This window comes from Seriola lalandi, unplaced genomic scaffold, assembly GCF_002814215.2.
Source record: "Seriola lalandi dorsalis isolate HSWRI2012SDOR001 ecotype SW California unplaced genomic scaffold, Sedor1 jcf7180002054277, whole genome shotgun sequence".
In the NCBI taxonomy this organism is placed as follows: domain Eukaryota; kingdom Metazoa; phylum Chordata; class Actinopteri; order Carangiformes; family Carangidae; genus Seriola; species Seriola lalandi.
This window is the reverse complement of record NW_019524830.1, coordinates 68,191-79,832: the sequence shown is the minus strand read 5'-3', so window position 1 is coordinate 79,832 and position 11,642 is coordinate 68,191. Positions and strand designations below refer to the sequence as shown.

General features: G+C 38.8%; 1 protein-coding gene across 1 annotated transcript; it reads left to right on the top strand.

The window, feature by feature from the left end:
* Nucleotides 1-1,085: 1,085 nt before the first annotated feature.
* On the top strand, nucleotides 1,086-10,309 carry ubxn7 (UBX domain protein 7). Its single transcript, XM_023405407.2, has 11 exons — nucleotides 1,086-1,205; nucleotides 3,538-3,691; nucleotides 3,984-4,048; nucleotides 4,178-4,243; nucleotides 4,694-4,806; nucleotides 5,221-5,367; nucleotides 5,730-5,820; nucleotides 6,433-6,563; nucleotides 7,047-7,551; nucleotides 8,638-8,717; nucleotides 9,237-10,309. Exons 1-11 carry the CDS (start codon nucleotides 1,100-1,102, stop codon nucleotides 9,396-9,398), a joined length of 1,620 nt encoding a protein of 539 aa, XP_023261175.2. The 5' UTR covers nucleotides 1,086-1,099; the 3' UTR covers nucleotides 9,399-10,309.
* Nucleotides 10,310-11,642: the final 1,333 nt, after the last annotated feature.

Below are 11,642 nucleotides of genomic sequence, written 5' to 3'. Positions count from 1 at the left end.
CATCACTGCATTTACATGGAGAGTGCTAAACTAAGTGCTTTCTGTGTAAGATAGAGCGTTATGTAATTCATTTCATCTGGGTTTGTAGCAGGCCCTCCAATTGTTAAATTGGGCCAAGTTAATACTGAATCTCCCTTTGCAATTAAGAAAAGAACTTCCTGGTTTGTATCATAGGTTTCTATAGCTGACCATTTGTTCTTTGTCAAAGAAATAGAAATTGTGGAACAAACTTTTTAAATTCAATGATTATCATTACTTAGCTGTAGAACATTTATGAGCCCATATCAGACCATCAGCAAAACTGAAGAACATTGTGCATTATTGATATGAATGTAATGTTATTTTATATTCAGCTTTAACATAAGTTACTTTATAATTGGAATTGTCACTTTGTGTACTTGTAAATATAGTTTGGACATCTCATGTAGCAAATCAGTGCCATCATCACCTTCCCTTTGTAAAGTGATATTGTTTTTTCTTGTTTGTGCCGCAGCACACAACAGATCTGTGTGATATACTGTAATGAAGATAAGTTGACCTCTAGTGGTCATTGAATGAGCAATTACTCCAATTGCTATTAGCTCACTGTTGTTAGAACTGAGTCTTCAGGTTTTGGACTTGGTTGATGCTGTTTTCAAATGAATGTATTATGCAAATAACAATAAAATGACACTAGTTAAATAGCAAGTCTATGTAGCTTTAATGTATAAGCTATTATATTTGTCAACAGAATAGTCATGTATTACTGAGGGCCTCACTCCATAACTTTTTTGTAACTTTCTTAATTTACAACAAAGAGGTACAACACTAATAATTCATCATAGTAGAAGATGCATATTAACTTTGTACAAGCCAGGGAAATCCCTCAATAATGGCTGTTAGTTTGCAGCAAATGTCTGTTTGCTGTAGTGATTGTATTTACTTCTTTTCACTTCAAAAATCAAGATAATATGACTGGGGGTGTCACGCAAGTGTATGCAAATACCAGTAACACGCCATTGTTTCTTACTGAACTACATTACCCAAAACGCATCACAATCCTTTGGTGACGCATGCGGCTCGCGCCGCGCCAGGCAGGGGGAAAAGGACGGCGTAGCGCATGCGCCACATTTATGTTGTTGTTTGTGGCGGTAAGATGGCGGCGCTCGGAGACACCTCAGCTCCGGGGGTGAACGGGTTAATACAACAATTCACAGCAATAACAGGTAAAAATAACATTTCATTTAGCATTTGATCTATTAAGTAGGTTTGGGTTGTCCAACAGGAATACCCCCCTTTGTCCAACAATCCACAAAAATAGTGCGCAGATGAGAAAACGGACGTTAAGTCTTGCTATGGCCCCTGCGCTGTCAATGCTTTGCAGAGGGAAAAACCAGAGCCAGTTATCTTCTAAACTCAAGTGAAAGACTCAGGAAAGGGATCTCAAAACCACCAGCTTTGAATATTATCCATAATAGCCACTTAGAAATATCAGATTTTGTCTGCGGTGCTCATCAAAGAGACTATGTCGCTAGCCTAGAGCTGGTTTTATGCTCTTTTTTGCACTGCCTGGTTGTTTGATAATGTGGAATGGACGTCGGCTGAGAACATTTCCCTTCTTCATCACCAGCCAGGCTTCATGTTGTCTTGCTGTCAGCTTCACTCTGACTGTGGTCTTAACCACACTCGGATGAACACACTATCCGTCTCTGCCTATTCACTCAGGGGTCCTCGGTGGTTTGTGTACGCTTTAACACAATGGACAGTTTTTCAGTTTTAAGTTATTTATCGGAGAAAACAGGAGACTCAGGTCGGGGGCTGTTACCAGACTTGGAAAGTGAAACGGACATGCGCAGTACAAACGGAAAGCTCATAGAAGCCAGACCGTACCCTACTCTTAAAAAGACTAAAAGTTAATCCTCAGATATAATGTTTTCTCATAAGCATGATATTATAATAGTTTCATGCATTGTGGGGATTCATTATCTGAATACATTAAAGGACTATTCTGCTGTTTTTGCACGTTTTAGCATATTCGCTACGGATCGTGTAACCTGTACTTTGAATTGGTGCCTACTATATCCCCCGAAGCAGTCCGTAGCTCTTTCTAATCTGGATGCATTTTTTCCTGTGTTGACTTTCAAGCACTTCTTTGGCTCTCATTTCTGTACAATGTTATCACAATTTAAAAGTATCAATACGACATATATGTGGAAATACTCTGTTACAAGTAAAATTCCTGCATTAAAAATTTAACTTAAGCAATAGTCCATAAGTATCATAATCAAAACTACTGTTATGCAGAATGGTCCATTTCAGAACAATGTTTATTATATTATTTGACACTGTACATCATAACGGTTTAGCTGGTAACGGTGGGGTTAATTTTATCTACTTCATGTACTGCAGAGTACCTTGTCAAGTCTTATATTAATCTGTAAAAGTACATCATAATTCATTTGTTGGTTTTAGTTTGTAATCTGAATCTGTAAAGTAACTTGTGACTGAGGTTATCAGATAAATATAATGCAGTACAAAGTACAATATTTTACTTGGGTAAAGTACAAATACCTTAAATTGTGCTTAAGTACATTACTTTCCACCCTTTGCAAAGACTTCTGCTCATTCACCACAGTGAACAGCATCTCTGCCTTATGACTGAGTTACATTGTTTTAGCATTTTATAAGAACCCATTGCAAAGTATTTGATTCTGTAATCACACACGAAAACAATACTTAACAGGATGTTCATATTGACAGGGTATTTAACAAGCCTGTTTCATTTGTGTGGAAGTATGTATTGTCACAAAATAGTGAAGTTAATTGATTAATTTGATACACAGCCTCTAATTCTACTATGTACGTACTATTTTTCAATTGAAAAATGTTGTGAATAGTTCATATCTTGGTCACGATTCTTTAATAATTAAGTTACAGAATCCATATCAAATATTGGCCATTGGATTAAAAAAGAAAAAAGAAAAAGCCACCAGCCACAACATGCAAACATCAATACAGATATTAAATAGTTTATTTCAGATAAAACAGACAATCTGGGAACATACATATTAACATACAACATTACTAGTGATTTGCAGTTTTCCATCACAAGGGTGGGTGATATGATGATACATACTTGTTTATACTGAGGTTTCCATTCATTTTATAACCCACAGGGTGTTGCAAACCATTACACAGGTCTGCTTTATGGCAGTATTGGAATTTAATGTTTAATGTTTTTTTTGTTTTGTTTTATTTTTTTGTTTTTGTGTCAGTGTGGTTTGTCAGTTATGTAATTAGGTGGAATGCCCAAGTTAGTCTGTCCATAACCTGCTTCTTAATTGATTTCCCAGACCTGTTCATGTTTATACCTTGATAACAGAGTAAAAGTTGTATTGTCAAATTGTGTGTTGTATTGTCAGTTGTGTTGTTTTGCACATTTAAACTATGGTACTAAATTAATTACATGAAGAGTGAGTGTCCACACAAATGTAGCTGTGCATTTTTATCTATATATGTTCCTCTGTGTCGGTATGTCTATGTCAAATGCTCTCCTAGGAGCCACAGAGAGCGTAGGGAAACATATGTTGGAAGCATGTAACAACAACCTGGAGATGGCAGTGACCATGTTCCTGGATGGAGGTGGGATAGCAGAGGAGCCCAGCACCAGCTCCAGTTCAGCAGCTTCAAGCAGCAGAGCACCCCCTTCAGAGTAAGTTCATACTTTTCTTTCCAAACGTGTGTCAAACTAAAGTAGAAAACAGTCTTTGGATTTTTTTTCGTCACGTTTTAGTATCTGAAAAATACACTCAATTTTTTTTTTTATAGTGCTCCTAAATTTCTTTAGTAGTTCACAGTTATAGGAACATTTGGTATTCAAAGCACAGCTGTCATTAGGTTGTGTAATCAAATCAGAGAGTGTATCTTTATAACATGATTAATGTGGATAATTTGCTCTAGATTGTTTTGTATCTAAGATTAATATGTATTTCATTATGCCTCAGTGAAGTACGAGCGCCCATTCCGCAGAAGCAGGACATATTAGTGGAACCAGAACCACTGTTTGGAGGTATTGTACTGCTTTCTTTTCTTATTCTTTCTCATTCAAATACACCTAAAACTAAATTGCTGTTTTTACTGGCGATCGAGCCTCAAAATCATCTGAGTGTGACTTTTGATATTTGAATTACACATGCAGTGCCAAAGCGGAGAAGACCTGCTCGGTCAATATTTGATGGTTTCCGAGACTTCCAAACAGAAACAAGTAAGTAATATTAAAGCTTTTTAAGATTGAGACAGCCACATTTTTGTACACAAGCCCAAAACTAATGTACCCAAAATAAAAATGTTACTGCTCTTCAGCCCTTTTGATCACAGTCATAACCCTGGTCTCTTTTTGAAACACGATTTTTACAACCAAAACGTCAGTATGAGTATAACAGATGCTGAACAAAAGTTGCAGTGGCACAATGTAGAATTTCTCAAGATTGTATGAAGATTGGGTTCTAAAACACAACTAAAGTAGCGCTACCATGGCCAAAGTGTCACGCTGGTGGGAAAGTGTATATTAAAAGGTTAAAATTAGGTTTTAAATTAAAGCTGCACAATAACAACCAACAACAGCCAAGTGCCAAAATCTGTCACTTGTCTCTCTGTCTGAACCTCTCTATGACTTTACATCCTATAATGACTGAGAACGTTTTTCTTCTCCTAGTCCGCCAGGAACAGGAGCTGCGTAACGGTGGGACAGTGGATAAGAAACTGAGCACCCTGGCAGACCTTTTCCGTCCTCCCATTGAGCTCATGCACAAAGGCAGCTTTGAGACGGTAAGGAGTCACTCACCGGACACTTTACACCATACATCTTTATTCGGTCTGTGTGAACTTTTAGTGAAATTTCAGATGGTGACGGTGTCGATCACAGGTGGGAAAGGTCAGGAGTATGAAGGTTGTCACTTTTTTAATGATAGTGTTATTCACTCATTAGCTGGGTGTGCACTCATGGTATTTGTGAAGTAAGCTGTTGTAGAGACTCAGTCCACTATGACATGTGATCACGTACCGCTGATGTTATGACTATTTTCCAAAAAGGAAAACCTGTTTATTTAGTGAATGTAGTTAATTGTGCTTTTGGCTTTCATCCACATTTGTCAACTTAGCAATTTCACCACTTATTTGTCAAGCCAAGCTTGATTCCATGTCTTTTTTTCTGATTCTGTATTTCCTCTTTTGTGTTTACAGGCAAAAGACTGTGGACAGCTGGAGAACAAGTGGCTAATGATCAACATTCAAAATGTTCAGGACTTCGCCTGTCAGTGCCTGAACAGGGATGTTTGGAGTAACGATGCAGTGAAGACCATCATCAGAGAACACTTCATATTCTGGCAGGTATGCAGTTTCAAAACTCTGGGTCATACCTGATCTGATGTTGTCATGTTCCTGCAAACATTGCTTTGAGGTTTTTACGAGGATTGAGTTGTTCCAATGTTTCTGAGATGAAACTGTTTTGATATAAAACATAAAGAAAATAATTATCCATGCACAAAATGTATGTGGTTGTTGGCGAAAGAAGAAAAACATAAAAAGTTAACCAAAGGTACATAAAATATAAGAAACACTACATCACCCAGCGATAATATAGTCCATATCCCGCGGTGTGAGGTGACAGAGTTGGCAAGTCATTAAAGAGAAGCTGCAAGTCACTTTTTCCATGTTTTAACTATTGTATTGTGCAACATCTTTCATTACAGGTATATCATGATAGTGAAGAGGGACAAAGATACATCCAGTTCTATAAGCTGAACAAGTTTCCCTACATTTCCATCCTCGACCCCCGCACAGGTGAGTGGTGAGTTCATGTGAATTGAGGTAGTGGTAGTGCATTTAAGCAGTGTAGATTTTAGAAGTTACTAAACAGAAAAACACAGGTCAAAGAGCTTTAATAACAACTCTCACTCACTCTACCCTGATAGGTCCCTCTCCCTTGTATGTATTATCTGCTCCATGTTGCTGCTGTTCTTTTGTGTTGGTTTATTTTTAAGTTGATAACATATTCCTCTTGCTCATAATTTCCAGAAGAGGAGGTAATGCATCATGGGAAGTAATTTAAAAGCAGTATAGTATACTTGAATAATGCTGTGTGGATGAGCAAGAGATCCTCCAATTATTAAGTGACAGGATTAATACAGACCAACAACAGATTTTCAGTAAATAAATACCAGAGATAAATGTGAACTGTACTGTCATGTGTGTGACAATACAAACAGAACAAAACAATGTTAGTGAGCAAATGTGTTACTCTATATCTTTATATCTGCAAACTAGCTCCAGATTGATGCATTTGAACACATATCTTCAGTCATTTCCATTCCCTGCGTTTTGCCATCTTTTAATAATGTTCTATAAATAAATTCCGTTATTGACCTGTGCTGCTGATAACATGTTCTTTTGTAGGTCAAAAAATGGTGGAGTGGAACCAGCTGGATGTGGCATCGTTCCTGGAGCAGGCGTCCGGCTTCCTGGCAGAGCACGGGCAGCTCGACGGGCCATCCTGCCACGCACCCCCTGCCAAACGAGCTCGCTCTGTGGGTCTCTCATCCCATGTCTCACCCTTTAATTCTCATTCTGTTTCTGCTCTGATAAGATCTCTCCTCTCTTTCATTGAGATTCTCTCTAAGTTTTTTCCTGTCATAACTCACAAGCGTTTATCAGTTGTAGAGTCTTTGGCCATTGTAATGTTGTGATACAGATTCATTGTTGTCTCTTCCTGGCCGTAAATGCATGTAGAAGACAACATCTTTATGAACTTATAAACATCACAGTGAAATTAATAGTGAATGCATCTACCTGCTAAGTCATTAATCCCTTATTATTAATGATCATTTCTCAAATTTTGCACGTCTTGCCATTAGCCAATTGTCAATATTAACTTATTTTAAAGATTGTGATATTTGATTTTGTCAGTACCACATTGCCTGCACTAGTATGTTAAGTTTTACCCCCATTTCTGTTATTTTACCCAGCTCTTTGATTTGTTTTCTACAGCTGCACTCTGTTTTTGTTTCTAGGAGAGTCTGATTGATGCCAGTGAAGACAGTCAGCTGGAGGCAGCAATCCGAGCCTCCCTACAGGAGACCCACTACGAGTCCTCAAATGTCCCCGAAGCCCCCGATTCCCCTCGATCAGAAGACGAATCAGATGCAGAGCCTTTCTCTGACAGTGAGGGTCCCATCTCTGTTGATGGCTCAGACAGTGAAACGCCAGTACCCCACGAAGAGAAAAGTTCTACCAGCAAACACACCCCAGTCCCTTCGGCCCCTGCGGCACAGCAACGTCTACATCCCGATAGTTCAACTTCTTCCCACAGAAAGTCTCCGTACAAAGAAAACAACCACAGTCACAAGAAAGAGGAGAGTAAAAAGAACCATCTGGAGCCCTCGGCTGCTGGTCCTCGTCATCCTCAGCCTCTCCCAGATTCTGGAGGGAACCACTGTTCCCCAGCAGCAGAAAGCGCTGGACCGTCAAAGACCAGCACCACCAACACCTGTGACGTGGACTGTCCTGATGACAATGGTATGAGAATGTGTAATTCTAAACCTGAAACCGTTATGATGAGGGTTATGGTATGAGGGTATGTTTGTGTCTGAGTGGAAAATGTCTTTGAGTTAGTCTCCAGCCTGCAGACAGACCCCCTCTCAAAATGTTTTGAGGATAAGTTAATGAGCACTTGCGGGGTCAAGCCGTCAGCCTGTTAAAGTATTCAGCAGTACTCAGTGAGGGCTGGAACCTGCTCATGTGTTGCTCTGGTAATGTAACACAGTGTCACACTGGGACATCCTTTGAGCTCAAAGGTAAATTTATAGATTTTAGGGGTTACGGCACAGGTATTAAACACACATCTAGCAAAGCCATTTACAAACCTTGTACTTACGACACTATACTCTATATAGAATTTGAATTTGTTTTGGGTGACCTACACTGGCTACCCATGGCTGCCCGAATCTAATTCAAATCAATAATGCTTACCTTCAGAGTGACATCTGAGTCTGCACACATCTATTTGAACTCAATCACAAAGACTTATGCTCCTTTTCGGCCACTGCGTTCCTCCAAGGAATGTCGTCTGGCATTGCCGTCCCTGCACACGATGCAGTTCTGACTCTTCTCTTCTGTGGTTCCCCAGTGGTAAAATAAGCTACCAAATGCTATCAGAACAGGGATGTCCCTCTTTATCTACAAAAATCTCCTGAGGACTCATCTCTTCCCAGAGCACCTCCTCTCCTAACACCTATAACACCCCAACATGCCTAACTAGCACTTACTATGCACATTCGGTGCACTTTCTTACTTTGATCTCCTTGCACTTATTGAATAGATGTAGTACTTACAGCAAGGTCTCCTACTGCATTGAAGCTTTAGTGTTGTCCCTCATTTGTAAGTTGCTTTGGATAAAAGCCTCTTCCAAACGAGTAAATTTAGATGTTATATACTGCTCACTGTATACTGTACAGCCAAGGGGAAATGACACATGGTAAAAAAAAAAACTATTTTGCTACAGAGAATGATGCCAAATTTAAGTTTAAGTTTTTGGTTCAGACAACAGATGCATCTTTTCCGAAAGATATTTACCACAATGTTTTTTCTTTTTTTCCCACACAGGTCCCAAAGCCAGGTTGATGCTCCGTTACCCAGATGGACAGAGAGAGCAAATTTCCTTGTCTTCTAAAGCAAAACTATTGGTGAGAGCACCATAACAATTATTTTAGAGGAATAGTTCAATATTTTGGAAATACACTTCTTTGCTTTGTTGCTGAGAGTCAGATGAGATAATGCCATCTCACGTCCATGTGTTGGACTATTTTTTGGCCTGCACCACTTGACAGACTCCAGGAAGTTACTGCTTCTTATCAAAAAATATTCTGACACATAACTCATAACTCAAAACAGTTTTTGTACAGATTAAACAAACAAGATGCAACATTTTACTTAGTGTTTGGTGCTTTAGTGGTGCTGATAGGAGGATTTTATTTTTACTTTATACAGAACCAGGTTAGCTGTTTCCCCCTGTTTCCAGTCTTTATGCTAAGCTAAGCTAACGGCTACTTGTTTCATCTTCATATTCATTGTACTCCTACTCTTTTTAATTAAAATAAATGTGAGCATTTCGTTGTTATGCCCAGTCAGCAGTGAATATAATCACATGAATGCTCATTTTTACTTAAAATATCTCACTTCTGGTTTGTCACTCTCTCTTCAAGGCCCTGGTAAGACACATACAATCCAAGGGTTACCCTAACGAACGCTTCGAACTCGTCACCAACTTTCCCAGAAGGAAGCTTGCCCACTTGGACTATGACATCACACTGCAGGAGGCGGGGCTTTGTCCACAGGAGACTGTATTTGTGCAGGAGAGGAACTAGCCTTTTCCCAGACACACTCACTTTTTGCTTTTCTGTATCTCTCTGGTAGACCTCACCCTTTCACCAATGATCTGGGACGATGTTACTGGCCTTGATCCCATAACCTTCTGTTCACCTGGAATTAGGCCCTGTTTTTTTGCCAAGACAACTCTTAGTGGCTGGACTACTTTCCCGGCCACTCTACTGACAGCCTAATCCCTTTGTAGTGCTCTACCATTGGCCAGTAAGGTGTTGCAGACACCAGGTATTTTTTAATGTGTTATATTCTGTTTTGATGCAGGCTTCAGTTCATTCTGATCACTGAGGCACATCACAATAGAATATATATGATATAGTTCATATTTAAATAAAATTTAAAAAAAACCCAAATAAAGGATCGTAAATTGTCAATGAGGCACCAGGGACTTGTACAAAAAGACTTTTACCTCCCAGAAAGGACGTTAAATGTCAGAGTTTATTTTCTAGCTCTTCTTGTCATTTTCTGTACCTGGGGACAGGTAAAGGGAGGCTCATTCTTGTTTATTTTGACCCAAATTTGGTCTCTCACTCGGTCATTGTTTGAACAATTGTAATTATTTGGAAAGCAGGGGCAATAAGAGAAAAGATCTGCAAATTACAACTCAAAATAAATGTGTCAGATATCAGTGACACACTTGTGTAGATCTGAGAGGATTTGGGTAGATCTACACATTTTTACTCAAGTTTCTATTAGAGACTAGTAGATTGTTTTTGGATTTCAACTTTTGATACAGAAGGGAATGAATGAAGGGTGGTACATCTCATCAGTCGGACCTACACTGTACAGAGATGGCTTAGAGAGACTGATATTTAGCTGTAGTCATTGTTTCTTTTCTTTTTTTATATGCTGCCGAGAAAATATGCTGATGTTGAAATATAACCACCAAAACCAAGGGAGATTCTGCTTGGTCTTTTCTTACTCTATTGTATAAACTAGTTATTGAAAGAAAAAACAATTAAAAGTCTCATAGAGACAGAAAAGGAGCAACACCCCAGAATCAACCCCAACAAATTACAATGCAGATGTTTGTTGTACTGTGGATAGGAACAAAAGAGACAGACTACGTTTGAAGAAAATGATCATTCTGAATGTGATATGAAAATGATTGCCTGATTTACTGGTCATGTGTTGTACCTCAAAGAATGACATTGTCTACTAAATGAAACAGGACAGTAGCTATATAAAGATGTGAGATTTTTCACGCATCAGCCAATTTACTAGTTTAAACTAGTCCGTCCCTTAACAGAAAGGATGATGGAGGCAGGATCTAGGTCTGATGCACATGGTTATAACTACAGTTTTTTAAAGAAGATGCAGCAATCAACCTTTTGATGTAAAACGTGCCTTCAGTGTAAACAGCTGTTGCAGTTTCACACAGTTCTTCACGTGGTCAGTTGGTGGTGGTAATGTGCAACAATTCACCAATAAATGAGAAGAAGAAGAAGAAGACGATTAAACAAGTATAACTAATGAAGGTTTCACAATATACAAATAAGCTTTGCAAATGTTTACAGCGGTATAGGAAATAATGTCAGTGTGTTAGACTCTTAGTTCACAGTGAACCAAGCTGTAGCAGTTAGTTCTGCTGAGAAGCCGCTTTCTCTTGTGATACTTTTTTTGTGTTTAAAAGTTTCTTGTCAAGCACTCCAATCCTAGAAGAATGGAAATGATGTATACTGTCACATTACTTTACTAATATCAGAAAGAGGTCAAATGTCAGCTTGAATCACATGCTATTCAATGACATGTTTGATTACAGAAAGTAAATTCATGTTATATTCCCTTTAAGATGAGGGGCCAGCTGACAATAGTAGTGTCTGTACGGGGCAACGGTCAGAGTTGAAAGAAAAGGACTTGCAGCTGTACAAACAGATGAGGACACTGACTGTTTCTCTCCCCACAATGTTTGGATACTACAGTACGTAAAGGGCATTCCGTCACGACCTCCTTTTTTTCCCCTTTTTTTTGCATAATGGAAAAAAGGTGGGTGAGGAGCAATGTGCTGGTAAAGGGCAGTGCAGAATAAAGGAGTACAGAATATATTTCCTCCCATTTAACTAAAAGAAAGAAAACACATTACTCTTGTTCTGATCAGGCAATTCACATAAAGAACAAACAATTTAGCATTTTTTTGCATGAAAACATCTGCAATTTAAGTTTGTTCTCTGCAAAATCATGGGTCAGAATCTCAACTTCAAATCGGTGAACTTCTCATATTTGTTGTG

Coding starts and splice junctions, on each gene's coding strand:
- ubxn7 (XM_023405407.2), top strand. CDS start 1,100: ATGCGCCACATTTATGTTGTTGTTTGTGGCGGTAAGATGGCGGCGCTC. Junction 4,049..4,177: donor ACCAGAACCACTGTTTGGAG/GTATTGTACTGC, acceptor TTACACATGCAG/TGCCAAAGCGGAGAAGACCT. Junction 5,368..5,729: donor AACACTTCATATTCTGGCAG/GTATGCAGTTTC, acceptor CTTTCATTACAG/GTATATCATGATAGTGAAGA.